The 17,832-nt window shown below is 41.4% G+C and overlaps 1 protein-coding gene across 1 annotated transcript in view; it reads left to right on the forward strand.

Moving 5' to 3' along the window:
* The window catches only part of Dennd11 (DENN domain containing 11), a 41,174-nt gene continuing 23,342 nt past the window's right edge, over window positions 1-17,832 (forward strand). The window contains exons 1-3 of the mRNA XM_026405422.2: window positions 1-268; window positions 13,779-13,878; window positions 14,794-14,952. Of these exons, the coding sequence (XP_026261207.1) occupies window positions 1-268; window positions 13,779-13,878; window positions 14,794-14,952 (527 nt within the window). The remainder of the gene's footprint in view (window positions 269-13,778; window positions 13,879-14,793; window positions 14,953-17,832) is intronic.

Raw genomic sequence — 17,832 nt, forward strand, 5'->3', positions numbered from 1 at the left:
ATGGTGGAGCAGGGAGACGCGGCGCCGCTGCTGCGCTGGGCCGAGGGCCCCGCCGTCTCGCTGCCGCAGGCCCCGGAGCTGCAGGCGGGAGGCCGGGCCCGGGGCTGCGGCGGGGGCGCGCGGCCGGCCGCGGAGCCGCCCCGGAGGCGGGAGCCCGAGGAGCCGGCTCCCTCCGAGGTGCTGCTGCAGCCCGGGCGCCTGGAGCTGGGCGACGTGGAGGAGGACCAGGTGGTGGCCGTGTTTGTGGTCACCTTCGATCCTCGCTCGGGTGAGAGCGGCTCCGGGACCGAGGGGCGGGGAGAGGGTCAGACCGCCCCCAGGTTTTGGGGGGCGCAGGGGCAGCCGCTGCGCGCGCACTCGCACCTGCACACCTGCCTTCTTTCGCCGTCGACCCCTGTCCTTCGGCTCTGGGGCTACGCGGAGCGCGTGGAGGGGGCAGCTTGCCGCCAGCCCCCGCCGCAGAGACCAGCGCCTCGGGAGGTCCCGCGCGCCCCCTTCGGAGCGGACCCCGGGGCTTTGTTCCCAGCCCCTCCGGCCCTCGTCTCCTGTGGTCCCGCCGCAGCTCTCAGCTCCCCCAGCCCGTGCCCGTCCCCACAGTCCTGTTTGCGCTGCTCCAGTGGTGGCGGATCGGTCGGTGGCCCCAGGCACGTTGGCTTTTGTTTTCTTTCTTGGCTGGAAGATTTTTCACGTAGAGAGGAGCTCCCAGGTGAACGCCTCCTCCAGCTGCAGGTCCAAGCTTCCCGGTCCCAGGGTGCCCGCCCTCTCTGCCGGTAGCCCCACCACCGTAACTTCCTAGCAGCCAACTTCACTTTCCCTGACGGCGTTATTTTGAGGAATTATTACCAAGAACATTCAGGGATGGGGCTGAGAGAATCCATGAAAGTCCAATTGAAGGAGAAGGCTTCCCGGATAGGCTTTCTGGGATGTTTGGAGAATTAAAAGTTTGTCCCACATGATTTTAAGCTAACTACCCAGTAAGGGCCGGTGCTTTCTAAGAGCGAGAGATTCTATGGGGGATAAGAAGTGAAAGCATAGAGAGGTCTCTGAGAGACCTAATGGTCTGAAAGGGGCGTCTAAACCCGATAGCTGTTCTGTTGCTCAGAACTGGGGGAAGGATTTGTTTAAGGCGGGAGTCTTGCTTAATCTAGGGCCTAAGAGCACCCAGGCATGTAGCCCTGTCCATCTCTCCTGGGATTGCTGGAGCTTGGAGTGCCTGTCTGGAAGGGAAAGTATTTGCTGCTTTCTGGGGCGTTCCTTCCAGGCTTGTGGGTAGGGGTGGTGTGGGGAGGGATGGAGGGAAAACGTTCTGATCTGGAGGAGGGGATTTGATAGAAGATGATGGCTTCCAGGCAGGGTAACTTAACTTTGGTAAAGGATTCGGAGCTGGCAAGTCACCTGCAGAATGTGGGATTCACCCAGGAGTAAGTCCCTCTTTTGGTGACAAGTTTTGTGGGGAGTTGAACTCATGCCTTTCTGAATCCTGTTAATTCTTTTGCCCCATTCCAGTGGCTTTCACATTTTTGATTTGACCCACCATATGAAACATTTCGCAGCCAATACACTCCCATCATAGACAGTGTACCCAATGGAAATCAAAATTTCATGAAATAGTGCCGATCCCTTCTACATTGTGCATATTGGTATTTTCTACCTTTTTTAAAGCTTATCACATGTGCTGCTTGATTCAAATATGATTGGGATTTCCAGATACCAACAGTATGAAAAATATTGGACTTTTGGACCAAAGCAACCTTTAATTCTAGTCAAAATTAGGTTCTTTGTAACAAATTGTATTCCTTATGCCTTACCCCATCACCAGGTAAATAGATGGGAGTATAAGTATTTAAAAGTAAGTATTTAAAAGTACTGGCAAGTATTTAAAAGTAACTGAAGAAATGGAAAGAGATCATTAATGGGTCTGATTCAGTAGTGGTAGCTCTCTGATGATAAGCCTAGGAACAGGAAAAGAAAATCCTATGCTAATCACAGAGCTGATAATATTGATAATTGATCAGTTATTGGTATTTGTCAATTATTTGTGTTGATCATTTTATAATTGGCATCAATCAATTTATAAAGGCACCCAAGAGCTAGGGCCTTCCATAATACTTTGTCAGTCATAGACAGTAAGAATGGTTTTGTGGGTTTGTATGTATGGAGTGGATATGTGTAATGACTTTCAGACTAAGGCTGATGTGGAAAGTATGTATTATAACTAATGTTGTGACACTTTGTGCAGGTATTTTACTATAATCTTGTTTGATTTAATTCTAATTTATAAATTAATGATTATATGTAGGATACACACCAAGGATGGCAAAGTACTTTGGAAATGTTAATTAACCAATAAACACATGACTCTGTCTAGTTTCTTTCTAGTAGGCTACACTGCCTGAACCTCTGCTCCTTAAGATCCCATCATTACTTAGGTAGGGATCTAGGAGGAAGAAGGAGAGAGGCATGCTGTGTGTGAGCACTGTAACTTTCATTGGTATTTTGGTGGGAGGGGGGCAGTTGTTTTTTTCTGTAAACTTGTCTCTCTTTTATCTCTCCCAATCCTAATGGCACTTTTCATTCAGTAAAACATAATAGGATAGTACTTAGATGAGATAAAGTTATATGGCACAACTTTTAAAAGTAGAAGACAAGTGAATAAATGTTACTGAAGTTCACTGGGCCTCAAAGTTTAGCATTAGGACCATGACGGTCAGAAAGCACCTGGTGGTCCTGTGTGGTGTTTTTGGAAGTCAGGTTCAGGAGAGATGAGGCCCACAGGTACCTCATGTGCTGGAGGGACCATAATTGTATCTCCTAACTTTAGACTATGGTTTTCCTTACTCTTCTGAGGCAAATCTGCTGTATTTTCCTACTTAATATTGGTCCAGCCAGACTTTTGCCCTCCCTTAGCCTGTGTTTCCAAAAGTAGAAAAGGGGATACTGCTTCTTTACCAAAATCTGAGCATATCACAGAAATTGCTAGGTGGGAAGATTTGTCTATACTTTCTCTCTCTCTGCTTAGTCTCTCCCTCAAGTCTCCCACCCATGCCCTCAGTTTCCATTCATAAGTCACTTACTGCCCAGGTCATGGGCATTTCATGCATCCTCTCACCCAATGTGGCTTACTGCTGTAGGTGTCCAAATCTGGGGGGAGGGGGAGGAAGGGAGGGAGGGGGGGAGGATGGGGGGAGGGAGGGGGAGAGAAGGGGAGGGGAGGAAGAGGCTGAATGGGAGAGGAGAGAACTGTAGCTGTGGTTCATCTGTAAGGAAGTTGATGTAAGAGAGTGTTAGGGAAAAGTGGATCTCTTAGAATGTCTTCGGGCAAGAATCTGCTCAGTGATTCTCCAGCTGGTGAATGAAAATAAGAAAAATTCTTTTACACTTTCAGATACAAGTTTTGGAAAGCTGGATAGGGCATCTGTAAGAAAAATCAGAGAAGGTAGAAACAAAGACTATTTTCACTGGACTCATGGCTTGAAATTTTAGTTGTTGGATCTATAAATGATACATATACTAGGGGCTTTGGGTTAAAGGTGAGGTGCATGTTGGCATGTATTCTTGCAAGCACCCACACATACATACACACACACTTGCGCACGCACACACACATGCACCCACTTTATCTGGAGCAGGGAGCTAGATGTAGGATGGTGGTGCTGGCCGTCTGGGCTACAAAGCTGCTATTGAAATCAGGCCCAGATGCTAATTCTGCAAGCCAAGTGGAAGGGGTTGGCAGCCAGAATATTGCTTTTTCATTGTGTTAACCCCATAATTTAGTTCCTGATTTTAGTTTTTATTTTGTTCTTTGGGATTCTAGTAATATTTTGTCTTCTCTGCTTAAAGGAAAAGATTTTGTTACACTTGGGATGCCCCGTGGTGATAGCAGTAGCTGTCTCCCCAGTGTGCCAGGACTATGTGTGGGCCTGAGGTTGATGAAGCTTTGGACCTGCAGTTCATGGTCACCTGAGTCCACCTATTTCTATTGTTTCTCTATGAGAGATTCATTTTACACCTCTACATTTCACCCAGAGCCGTTTTGTGGGTATCTGGGGGAAACTTCTATGCTTTGTGTGTTTATATTGGGATGACTTGGAAGGGGAGAAAATGGTTGTAGGTCATGTCATCTGGTAAGGTTTTCAAGCTGTTTCTTCTTTTAGTCTTCCAGATTAGAAGAGAATTGCTATCTGTTCTCCCTCAGCCTCTAGCCAATGCCCGAATTATATCTAATAACCTGTTTCATTTAGTGCACCTAGAGGCTCCATGCTTACGTCAGATGGGCATATTTTCAATTGCTTTCACATACTAATTTTAATCTCCATAGATTTCTTGTACAGTCAAGAAGATATAGCATTTCTTTCAACAACAGAGCCAGTGGAAAGGCACAGTGAGTTTAGGGTTTGGTCTGGTGCCTAAGGCATAGCTTGGAACCTGCCCAGGTCAGCTGACTCCGTTCAGATAATAAATGGCCCCAGCAATGGGGGGTGGTGTAGTGACAGAGTGAGTGAGAATGGAAAAATTTGGAAATGCAAAGAGCAGTGCTGAGAAGGGCAAGCTCACAGGCAAAGGAAAAGCCTGCTCTGATGCCCAACAAGGAAGCCTCCTAGGTCACTGTGCTTTCTCTGTGTTTTCCATCAGATGTCAGTGGAATACAATTGTGGTTGATTTTGAATGCAGTTGTGATTGATTTGATGAGTCCCACACTGGCAGAATCTTTCCTTGGCTATTGGAAATTCACCTGTTTGTGGTTTTTTAAGGGAAAGCCAGTTTGTAGCCATCTGTTGTAAGTTAAGTTTTCCCTCTTGAAATCTATAGGAAGAAAAACTGGAGAGGGCATAGTAATATCTACCACTTGATGCATGTCCAGTATGTGCTACAGGCTTTATGGACCTTGCCCCAGATTCTCCCAACAGTCTTCATTGTAATGATGAGAAAAACAGATGCACAAAGCTATGAAGTGGGCTGGTCAGAGCTGTGGGGCCAGAGCCAGGGTCTACCTGCCTCCTGGACCTGCATTATTTCCCTATAACCCACCACCCCATTCACTTCCCAGTAAGAAATCAGATGGGGTCTGTGAATTGGAATTTTTTTCTCTGTAAAAGTAATGCATTGAAATTCAGCCACAGACTGACATATGGCTGACTTGCAATCACCAGGATTAAGTTCTGCCTAACTCAGGGATCTTTATATTGACTCTTTCTCTCTTTGGTTTGCATGTGCCCTCATCCTATTTGGTGTTTCAAGTCAAAAGTCAATTGATGTGGGCAGGTTGGGGTCTGAACCAATTACTCTGTTGAAGTTTCTTCCATCTCTGGGATTTGGTGGTCCCTAAAGAGGTGATTTATATAAAAGAATTGTGTTGTCAGGACCAAGAATGCTCTTGGATTTTTGCCTTAATTGCTGAGACAAGATTCCCTTTTATTTTCTGGCTGGAATTAGGGGATATGTGTGTGTGCACTAATGGGAGGAAGCTGACAGATTAAACTGAAGACACATGTTGGAGGGAACTGTAGAGAGCTCAGTCCTCTCTTGGGTCAGAGGAGCTGTAAGAGGATGTCATGCTGGGGCAGTCACCATTCAGTACATGAAGATCTCAAGAGGAAATGCTTGACTGGAGCCACCCAACAGAGGAAGGAAAAAGAAAAAAATGTCACATATTTCCCATTAGAGATCATTTTAGTTCAAGAGCACTACTTTCTCTACCCTAAATATTTTAAGAGGGACTTTCTATGAGGCAACAGTAACAGTAGCCACTGTCTTTTATTTCTCAAAAATGATGGTTGATGAATTCTTGAATGCCCTGGGGGTAAGGCCATTTTACATTTAAGCAGAATAATTGGAAGACAGAGGCAATCCTTTATGTAGATGGTATACAGCCTCTATCTCGCTTCGCCTAGACTCTTCTAAAACACCAACTCTGGAGGCCCTCTCATGCACACCCACTAGGCTGACTTTTGGAGCACTGAAGTAGCAGAGTTCAGACCATCTGTACATCCACAGCCTTTCTGGCTTCCCTGGTAACTGAGCTGCCAGCCCAGCAATCTGTTAGTCCAGGTTCCTTTAAACAAGGACACACGTGCTTTTGCATGAGCTGAGCACCTGGCACTGTGCTGACGAGTTATGCTCCACCAATATTTATTGAGTGACAGGCTGAATGTACACAATACAGATTACCACATTTGTTCCTCCCTTGGTCTTGTGAACTCCTCCTTGTAAATTATCTTTGCAGAAGAGGTGAGGCAGTGTCCACAGGTACCTGGGATAGGCCCAAGATGTGGCCCAAGAAGAGGGAGGATGTGGATTTGGAAGAACAGGTTAGGGAAGGGCACGTTGCCAGTGGCAACTCCTCTTTTTGAGGATTCTCTTGTTAAATCCTTCCAGATTCCAGCTTCTTGGTTAAGTTTTCATTAGTATAATGAGGATATTTGAAAAGGCTCAGAGCAGAGTATGAATGATAGGTAGCATTCAATGTAAGGTTTTTCTGCCATTAAATGGCTTCCTATAAGAAATGCTATTTTTTTTTTTTTTGCAATTTTGTATTTTCATTTAAACCCCTGTATGTTCCATATATACTTTGGTTTCCAGTCTGCAGTATTTCCATAGAAGAGCAACCTCAAGTCATGTTAATTCTTTTTGGCTGTCATACATTCTCTCAATTGGTTTGGTTTTGCAAAGTTCTTTATGTTTTCCATTTCTAATATTTGAATTCTTTTTCCAAATCTGTATGTTGAAATTCATTCAATCTCAGAAAAGTTGAAAGGATATTAATGTGATAATCTGTATCTCCTCACATAGAGTCCCATCTGTTGACAGTTGCCATATTGCCTTGGTCCTTATATCGTCAATTTCCTTGAACTTGAAATACCTGCTCCAAAATTCTCTCTGTTATGAAAAATCACAGGGCTCCTGAGAAAAACAGAGTCACAGACAAGCCCTCAAAAACTTTGTCACCACATATAAATAAGCAAATAAAGGACCATCAACAACTAAATATAAATATATGTATATATATTTAAAAATATATATATATTTAAAAAAACTTTTGTCAGTGACATATTTTTTCTTTTAAACAAAGGAAGTTAATACAAATGATAAAACTTTTTGCCTACATTAAATAGTTATAAAACACATACATACTAAATAAAGATGGAACTTCACCTTCGAAAGACCTGGAGCTTGTGTATGGGAGTGTCAGAAGGGTTGGATTTGTAAGTCACAGTGAAATAGTAGAAGAAGGACTATCTGAAGGCAATGGAAAATTGTGACACTAGAGGTAGGTAGGAGTGGCTCATGATACATGGTGACCTGAGGTGGCAGGTACAAGTCTAAGGTGAATTTGGGGGTTTTCCTTCATGGTTCATTAATATTGTTTTCTGAATCCACAGCTTCTTATCATGTAAACAAATGTGAAATTCCCTACAATCAAATTATTCTCTGATATCATTGTCTTGGAACATTTATCAAGTGTTATAGAAGAACTGACTGTGTGCGGTGGATATTTTATATTTATATACATTTATCTTTGTGGAGCTATTTGAAAGTGAGTTGCCATGACTTTTTAATTTCTCAATACTTCAATATAAATCTAAGGTTTTTTTTTTCTGTATAGCCATAATATCATTGCCATCCTAGGGCAATTAACCTAGGTTAACTCGTCAATTAAAATTTTAAAATTAATATTTTTTAGAGTGGTTTAAGGCTTAGAGAAAACTTTAAGCAGAAAGTACAGAAGATTCCCTTTATACCACCTCCCCCAACTCCATATATAGTTTCCCTCTGTTATTAACATCTTTCATTAGTATGGTTTATTTGTTACAATTGATGAGCCAGTATTATTACCTTATTGTATGAATTTATTAACCTTTACATTACGGTTCACTCTGCTGTACCATTCTGTGGGTTTTAAAGAATTCAGAAAGATTAGCTATCCACCATATCAGTAACTTACAGAGTAGCTTCACTGTCCTAAAAATCCCTTGTGCACTACCTGCTTATTCCTCCCTTCTTATGGATTATTTTACTGTGGCTATAATTTTGCCTTTGTCAAGAATGTCACATGATTGGACTTATACAGTATATAGTCTTTTTCACTGTATGCATTTAGGGTTTCTCCATATTTTTTCATGACTCCATGGCTCGTTTCTTTTTATTTCTGAACACTATTTCATTTTATGGATATCCCACAGTTTGTTTATTCGTTTACTTACAGAAGGACATTTTTTTTGCTTCCAGTTTGGGGCATTGTGGATAAACTGCCCCCATAAACATGTTTGTAGGTTTTTGTGTGGATATAGGTTTCAACTCATTTGGATAACTACAAGGAAACATGACTACTGGATCATATGATAAGACTATGTTTAGTTTTGTAAAGATATCACCAGACTGTCTTTTAGAGTGGCCCTTCAGTACTGTTTGGTTGCACCAGCAATAAATGAGAGTTCTTAATCCACATTCTTGTCAACATTGGGTGTTTTGAATTTTAGCCATGCTAATAGGAGCCTAGTGGTATCTCATCATTGTTTTAGTTTATAATTCCCTGATGAGGTATAATGATCAACATTTTTTCATATACTTATTTGCTATTGTTTACCTTCTCTGATAAAGTGTCCAGGTCTTTTGCCTATTTTAAAAATTGGATTGTTTGTTTTCTAATAGTTGGATTGTAAGAATTCTTTGTGTGGTTCGGAAAACAGTTATTTATCAGTTATATATTTAGCAAATATTTTCTTTCACACTGGCTTTTCTTTTAATTATCTTGATAGTGTGTTTCACACATTATAAGTTTTTAACTTTAATGAAGTTCACCTTATCAATTTTTCTTTCATGGTTTATACTTTGGGTATTGTAGTTAAAAGCTCATTGCTAAACCTAAGACTAGATTTTCTCCTAGGAAAATCTTCTAGAAAATTGCATTTTATGGTTGGGTCTGCTCTGCATATTGAATTAAGTTTTGTGACAGACATAAGGTCTGTATCCAGTTTTTTTTTTGTTTTGTTTTGTTTTTGGCACGTGAATGTTCACACACCCCACATCATTTGTTGAAAAGACTCTTTTCTCCATTGCCTTTGCTTTATGGCAAAGATGTGTCAAAATATTCTGCTATGGATCTGTTTCTGGATTTCCTGTTCTATTCCACTAATTTTTTTCTGATATTTCTCCAGTATCATATTATCTTGATTATGGTGGTTTTATAATAAGTCTTGACATTGGATAATTTTAGTCTTCCAGCTTTATTCTTCAGAATTGTGTTGAATATTTTGGGTCTTTTGCCTTTCCATACAAACTTTAGAATTAATTTGTCAATATGTGCTAGATAATGTTGTGAGGTTTTCATTAGGATTTTATTGAACCTATTGCGTAAGCAAATGTGAGATTCTCTGTGTTCAAATTGTTCCTTAATATATCAATTGTATGACACAAACTAAGCAAATGAAATCAGTGGAACTTATCATAAACAGATATAGATATATATCCCCCTCCTCTCTGAGCCATTTGAAAGTAGATATAAGACCTCAGACACAATGAGGTCATATTCCTTCATAACCACAGTAGTTACCAATTCCAGGGTATTAATACTGATTCATCAATTAGCTTTTAAACTGTTTTTGTGGGGTTTTTTTTTGTTTTATTTTGTTTAGATTTTTAAAAATTCCCTTCCTGGCCTGTGCTAGGCACTGTGATTTGTTGAGATGTGAAGGCAAACAAGCAGAGTTCCTGCCTTTAGAAGTTCACAGATTCCTCAAGATAGACGTCCAAGGCATTATAATAGGTTGGGATAAGAGCCACTATAACTGTATCTGCTTTCCTTTCATTCAAGGAATATGTTAGAAGAAATGTACGTCCTGTGGGGTTAAGATAACTCTTGCCAGAGTGGCATTCTGGAGCTTCTGCCCCATGATTCACCATCCCGGTCCTGATGGACCTTCCTCTCAACGCAGAGGGACTTGTGCCCATCTAGAAGTCCATCCTGTAACCAACAGGATGTCATCTCCTCCCTTGGGTTCTTTCCATTTCTGTGATTTATCAGGCACAGAGGAACAAGGAGGGCATTGAGAACCAGCTAAGGGTTGGGGATTGTATCCTCTAGGTCAGTTGTATTAAGTAGGACATAGGTTTTGCCATAAATGCCAGTAATCTGAATTAACGGTGGTTTAGTCAAGATAGGATTTCATTTCTTTTTCACATGACTGTAGGTAGCTGGCCGAGGGGTGGAATACTGGCTCAGATCCCCCAGAGTCTTCCAGTGATGTGGGCTTATGTTGGCTTATGCTTCCATCATCTCTGCCATGCTATATCACCACGTCCACATTCCAGACAGCAGAATGGAGAAAAGGGCAGCTTCTTCTCTTCAGGCACAGTCTAGAAACTACATACTTCTGTCCACATTCTGCTGGCCAGAATTTACTCACATAGCCTGCATGCAAGAAGGTACTGAGAAACAGTCTTCTTTGGGAGGCCATGTACCAATATAAAAACAGTGAGTTTTAGTCCATATAAGAAAGGTAGAGAGGATATTGAAGACAGCTTGCAGCTTAGCAATTGTTAAAAAAAAAAAAAGGCAAAAATGCCTTCTATAAAATTAATCCCTTAAGATGCTCCATAAAAGCATGTGTAGTAGCCAAATAATTTTGGAAAACATTAAGCAATATTTTGATCTCATTGAGATTCACAACATAGAATGGCATATTAAAGGCTCTGAGAAGTCCTTACAGTAAAGAAATGTGTCCATCTTTGTTTCACTTAAGATAATTTGGTGAAGCCAGGTGTGGTGACACACACCTGTAATCCTAAGCAGTTTGGGAGGCTTAGGCAGGAAGATCGTGAATTCAAACCAGCCTTAGCAACAGGGAGGCACTAAGCAGCTCAGTGAGACACTGTCTCTAAATAAAAAATACAAAATAGGGCTAGGGATGTGGCCCAGTGATTGAGTGCCCCTGAGTTCAATCCCTGGTACCCACCTACCCCCCAAAAAAGATAATTTAGTTTAAAAAAAATCCCCTTTACAGCTTTTAATTTTTTTCTTTTTTTGCAGAAACTATTAACATAAGCTTAAGAATCATAGAAGTTTCCTTAGTTTAAAGCAGTTCTGCTTTTAGGGATATAGTCAACAGAAATGTGTGCATGTTGTTTCAGTCAAAGTTCAGTCAATCAGGGGAGTAGAATGAGGAGAAATATAAAAGGATTTCCTGCAGGAATTGTTCGGTGGAACAGTGGGAGCTGGTGGGCAGCCTGTGAAAGCTGTGGTCTTGTGTCTAAGATGCAGCTTGAGGTCTATTTAGTACACAGTCATGGAGGAAGGGCAAAAAGGTGGAAAGGGGAATGTCTGGAACTTATGATGGACAGGAACCTGGCTGGGTCAGACTCCAAGACGTGGATTTCCTATAGGAAGAGCTGGTGTCCTTCATTATGGAGTTGAAAAAGCATCTAGCTTAGAAGTCAGAGAAGCTGAAGGAGCATCTAGCATTGGCGGGCCTGGCTGCTGCCTCTCACCTCTGTGCTGAGCCTGTGACAAGCCTCAATGGAGGTGAGCTGCCTGATGCTCCCATGCTCATGTGAACACAACATGGCTACTGTTTCACTTCTGACTTCCAAATCTCAACTGGAAATATACAAGTAAGGGAATTCTGAGTATAGTTTAGTATAACCAGGTTAGTGCTTTACAGAGATACTACACATATATTCACCAGGCGACAAGTACAGAATTTTGTTCACAGCAGTGCTGGTTGCAGTAGATTTAAACTGAAAATAAACTAAAGGGGCATCAACAGTTAAGCAGATGAACTGCTAGGCATATGATAGAAGTCATAGAAGAACAAATTGTTGCCACATGCATGAAGGTGGGTGTCTCCTACAAGTATATTGAGCAAAAGAAGACAGAAAAACTATGACTGCATTTATAGAAATTTCAAAAAGAACAAAGCTAATTCATGAAGTCAGGGTCTTGAGAGAGAAGATGACTTGGAGGGCTCTGAGGGGGCCTTTGGTATGCAGATAACTTTCTGCTTCCTGAACTGGGCTGTAATTATACAGGTGTGTTAAATTTAGGTAAATCGAATGGGTTGTGCAGTTGTAATTTGTGCTCTTGTTATACTTCAGTACAAAGTTTAGGTACATTAGAGTTTTTACAAGCTGTTGAGCAGTTGTGGACAGGCTGTGTTGGAGAAAGAAAACTAAGTGGGAACCTATGGAGTGGGGAAGGGAAAGGCAGTGGGCACTGGAAGACACAGCTTGGTGGAGAAAAAGGAAGACAGAACCTATAGAGGGCCATGGTGGCTCTGTCCTGGTTTTCCCTCTTCCGTGCTGGCCATGTGTTGTCATTGGGATGAAAGAGGCCCTCACATGGATTCTCACCTCTGGCACACATCAGCAGAATCTTCTGTGTGGCGGGGCAAGGAGAGATTGATTCTGGCACTTTTATAAATTCCCCAGCTGTCCTGATGCATTCCACAGGGGAAGCCCCACTGAACTATGTACATAATAAACATGGATGGAAGGAGAGGAATACAGGAATGTGAGGGAACTTATGCTTCAAATCCTTACTGTGATTCCCAAGCTTACCCTCTTACCACTCTTTCTTGTCCATTACCTTGGCAGGCACACTATTATTCTAGTCTTTCTGTTTTAGGGAATTTCTATTCCCTTTTCAATGCTTTTTGTTTTAGTGAATTCATTAGTTGGCTAGAATCAGGATTCCTCCTTTGCAAATAAACGACTTGAAAACGCCTAGTGGGACTGTATACGCCTGTGGCTGTCTGCTGCCTGGGAAGGCCGGACTGTGTTCTCTGATGCCTCACACAAGTACCTGACACACTGTTGTTGACTGGGATTATGGATGGCATTTTTGATGCCCAGAAAATTAGGGTGTGGAGTGTTTAATAGGAAGTTTGTTCAGAAGTAAAATCTCACAAGTAACTTAGTGTTTTTATTTTGAAAAAATTTGGAATAGGCATGAAAACAATAGGGAATATTCCAAGGCGTTCTCTGGATTCCCTCAGTCTGGCAGACGTTTGTCCTTGCTGCATTCTGAAATTCCACCTTCTGTGACAGCACTCAACCTTCTCTTTCTTTTTTTGTCTTTGGACTCTTCATGATCGGGGGCTGTGTCTTGTTCTATTTTGTGTCTCCAAAGTTGACCTCAGTAATTAATGATGAGAGACTTTGTCCCCAAATTCTGGAAGCAAAGAACTGACAGTTGACCCTTGAAGAAGGGCCACATTTGGGGAGAGAGGAGAAAGAGGGTGGGAAGCAGAACCACACTGATCAGAGGAGTGGGGAAAGATCCAAAATAGTATTCTGCCTGGGAAATCAGTGGAAAGGAGAGAAACTTTTAAGAATTGACACATACCACAAAGAGGTCAGTGGGAATGAGGATTTTTTAAAAACAAGAGTTTTGGGACTCATCAAAGTCATTAGTGTCTGAAGAAAGGTGAGATGGGAAACAAGATCCTGAGGGATTAAGGGAGCATGTGAGATGAGGAAATGAGGGCAGAAGTGAGGCCATGAGAGGGAGATCTGGAAGTGGCTGAGAAGAATGGCGGAACCCAAGACAATCAGCCAGAAGAGACTGTTCAAATGAAGCAGAGATAGGGTTCCCTTACTACCCATCCTCTGGTCCTGTGGGGTAATCCATTGGGTCCTGCATGAGACAAACCCATGAGCATCTGTGTGGCTCTGTACCAGGCTGAGTCAGCTGTACATATTTGAGAAGCCATGTGTGGTACATATAAAGCCCTTTTCTTTGAATAATCTTGTTTCTTTTAACTTGTATCCTCCCTTTCCCACAGGAAACATGGTAGAATGGTGCTTACCTCAAGACATCGACCTTGAAGGTGTTGAATTCAAGTCTATGGCCAGTGGGTCCCATAAAATTCAATCTGACTTCATGTAAGTACTTCCAAACCTCAGTCTTGTGTCATTTCCTTCCACTCACCCCTGACTCTCTCCAGAGCACAAGAGCTGTTATGGGTTATTCAGATAGGGTGTATAAAAATGTTCTGAAAATATATGCATAGTTTGTGCTCATATTAGTTTTCCAGCAATAAGGTCTCTAGCTTTCATCAAGTTCTCAGTGGGTTTCATGATCCCCTAAAGGTAAGAACCCCTATCATAGAGGTTCTCTGACTTGCTAAGAAATAATGTGGACCTTGCTTGATGTGGTTTTCAGCTTAGTGTCGATTAACTTAAGACATCTAGGTGCCGAAAGTTGGAATTCCAGCTTTAAGTAAAGCCAGTTTTTAGTCCTGTGTAATTGGTGCATTGTGAGTTTTATGAGGAAGAGCAAGCAGAAAGACCTTAAGGGTAATTTTGTAGCTTTAATCCATTTGTACTGAAACCATAGCTGATAGAGTGTGAGAAAGGGGAAGAAAATAAAGTGGCAGAAGTATTGAAAACTTCAGAGGCTCAGGAAGTGAGAGAAGAATCATCATGGTTTATGCCAAGAAAATAGGCAGCTAGTTCCAGAGGGGCTTAGAGATGGATCTTGGTCTGGCTGCCCCATCCTGGTCAGGATGGGATAGGACTGTGTCCATATGTCCATGGTCATGGGCAATTGAGCAGCAAGCTCACCAGATGTCCTGACTCCAGCTGGATGACCCTCAGCTGGCGAGTTTTCTATCCCTGTGAGCTTTGTCTCTTCTGTGAGGTCAAGTGGCTTGTTTTAAGGCTGAACTTTGTTATTTGGAGCTCTGGATACAATTTATTTAGTTTGGAATTGCATCTTAAAGAAAAAGAGAGCAAAAGAAAACAAAACAAAATCTCTTCCTGATTTTGAGCCCCACTATATATTTTGGTCTATTTTAGCTATTTTCGAAAGGGGCCTTTCTTCGGCCTGGCCTGCTTCGCCAACATGCCCGTGGAAAGTGAGCTGGAGCGGGGTGCAAGAATGAAGTCCGTGGGCATCCTCTCGCCCTCCTACACCCTGCTCTACCGGTACATGCACTTCTTGGAGAACCAGGTTCGGTACGTGGCTTCCATACAGGTGTGGGGTGGCAACAGGGCCTGCCAGCTGGCGCATGAGAGCAGTCCCTGGGAGATGGAGGTTGTGCCAGAACCACAGGTGCCCTTCCAGGAGGCGTGGGATGGTCTTTTTCTTTCCGCCAACATCTTGTAAAATAGTCCTTCAGGGTGTAATGAGTGCTGGGTGAGTTTGCTTTCAGTTCATACTAATGCTCTCATCGCACGTAGTTAAATAATTTGTTGAAATGTACATGATCTTTGTTTACCCTAAGACACAATAATTAGCTCTTTGACCCAGTAGTCAGGCAGACTTTAAACTTCTTTTATGAATAATTATTTACTATTTGGGGTCATAGGAGGAGAATTTTTAACAGAAGCAGCAAAACTATTAGTTACTGTTTTTTTTTTTTTTTAATTATGCAAGTAACCTAATTACCTTTCAGATTATGAGGGGAAATCTATCTCTAATCCTAAAATCACTGTTAAAATTTTAGCATATTTGCCTCTTTTCTGATATATGTTTTTATACTTAAAGAAAATACTTGGCATCATCCTTGTATAAAGACTTTTTGTAGGCCATTCCTTTAGAATTTATCATTATTTAAAAATTTTTAAGAAATACCTATCTTGAAACAACATGAAATTTATTATTTGTGAAAAAGTATGTTTATTATTTTAATATTTAAAATACAAAATAATAAAAAATTCCTCTCAAATATTAACATTCAAAGATCCATTGTCAGTATCAGTGAATATCATTTTAGAGTGGAAATACTTTGCAAAGATAGGATTAATAGTTTATTAATCTGAAGATTTACTTTTTCAAATAGGCAATTTTGATGAAATATGTTAAGCATAGTTTCACTTGTAAAGATCAGAAAAGCTGGATCTGTCCTGAAGTATATATGGTTATTCCCTATGGTTGAGCATTTAGCATGTTTCTTGTTCTTTCTTTCTTCCTTTCTTCCTTCCTTTCTTTCTTTTTTCTTCTCGCTGCTTCTCTACATTCTGGAGCTGAGCTGTAATGATGAACATCTCTGCATCTTTTTTTTTTTCATGTGTTTGCGATATTTCCTCAGAAGTATTATAATGGGTGAGACTGTAGCTCAGTGGCAGAGTGCTTGCCTAGGACATGTGAGGCACTAGGTTTGATTTTTAGCACCATATAAAAATAAACAAAGGTATGCTATCCATCTATAACTACAAAAAAAAAACATTTTAAAAATAAGTAATATTATGGAGTTTTTAGAAAGGAACATTTTTATGGGTATCCTGAAACCTTTAGGAAGTTATTTCTTTTTAAAAAATTAATATCACAAATAGGCAATATATTCTTTTTTTTCTTTAGGTGGACACAATATCTTTTATTTTATTTTTATGTGGTGCTGAGAATCGAACCCAGTGCCTCACAAATGCTAGTCAAGCGTGCTACCACTTGTGCCACACCCCAGCCCTAGGCAATAATCTTACAGCTCAGAAATCTAAAATTATAGAAAGGTATTATGCTAGTAAGGGTCCTGGCTGAACAGTAATAGATGAGGCTCAAAAATACAATGTCTCAATTAAGATAGAAATTTTTATCTCACACAGTAGTTGAGATAGGCAGGTAGTCAAGATGGGTGACCTGCTGTGTTCCATACAGTTGTGCAGGGACCCACCTCTCCTCTCTCATTATGCCACCACCATCCTAATAGTGATTTTTTTTTTTTTGTATTCTAAGGTATTGTCTGAGTTTTCAAAGCTGCTCACCACTAATACACCTGCATTTCAGCCCACAGGGAGGAGGGAAAGAAGAGAAGTTTATACATCACCTGTCATATCTATTATCAAGTTCTCAATCACAAAGATACACCTATCAACAACATAGACTGGGAAAAATGTAGGTGTGTGATTCTGTGACCACTTTACATTCTTGAGCTTTGATTATAAACAGAAAGAATAGAATTTGAGGAAATAATTAGTGGCTTCTGCTTTAGTTTTCCCCTTTGGCTATCCATATATCCACGTGCATTCTTCTTCCCAAATAGAAGCCATTTCTCCCTCACCAAAAAGAATCAGTGTCTAGGTAATGCCTCCAACCTAAAATTCAAGATTTCTGTGTGGATACACATCAGTCCTTCATTAGATCAAGGCCTGGTCCTTCTTACCCTGAAAACCTATAAAACTATAGAGAATTGCCTCCATTCCCTACCTCCCCAATACAACATAGAAGGTGAAGTAGGAGCCACTGTGCAATCTCTTACCTGGAAAAGTGAGGGATGAGAAATACAAACAGTCATTAATCCATTGCAGTGATGAAATTCTGTTGAGCAGGGATTGTACATAGTCCTTGTCCTGCAGAACATTGAGCTCTTGGCTGAATCTTGGTGCTGCCGGGTAGAACAGCACCTTGTCTATAGTTCTCTATGGATCCTGGCCTGGCCTTTTAGCCCCATCTGAAGCCGTCACTGGAGGACATGCCCTTGCATCTGCACAGCTCCAGAATACATTTCTTACTGGTGCAGGTTTGGGGGTCTAATGGTCTTTTCAGGAGTTGAGAAGCCCTAGGTTTTTATAGGCCAGACATGAGGCACTAAATGCCTCTCAAAAACGAAATAGATTCTCATGACTTCCAGTCTGTCCCAGGTCTCCACTCCAAAGATCTCTTTTGGGTCAAGGTTTTTAAGTCAGTGGGGTCTAAATTAGTTACTGGTATCTATTCCTGACCACCCCTTTCCTCCTCATTTCAGCAAATATTTGTAAGCTATACCCTTTATTTGATCTTTAAAGTAGACCGACTTCCATGTCCAAGAATACTTAACTAAAGAATTTCATTTAAGCACTGGGAGAGAAGAATTTAGGTAGATGCTGAGAGCCATAGCCAAGTAAGAATGACGCATGGCA

The sequence above is a fragment of the Urocitellus parryii genome, chromosome 3 (assembly GCF_045843805.1).
Source record: "Urocitellus parryii isolate mUroPar1 chromosome 3, mUroPar1.hap1, whole genome shotgun sequence".
Lineage (NCBI taxonomy): Eukaryota > Metazoa > Chordata > Mammalia > Rodentia > Sciuridae > Urocitellus > Urocitellus parryii.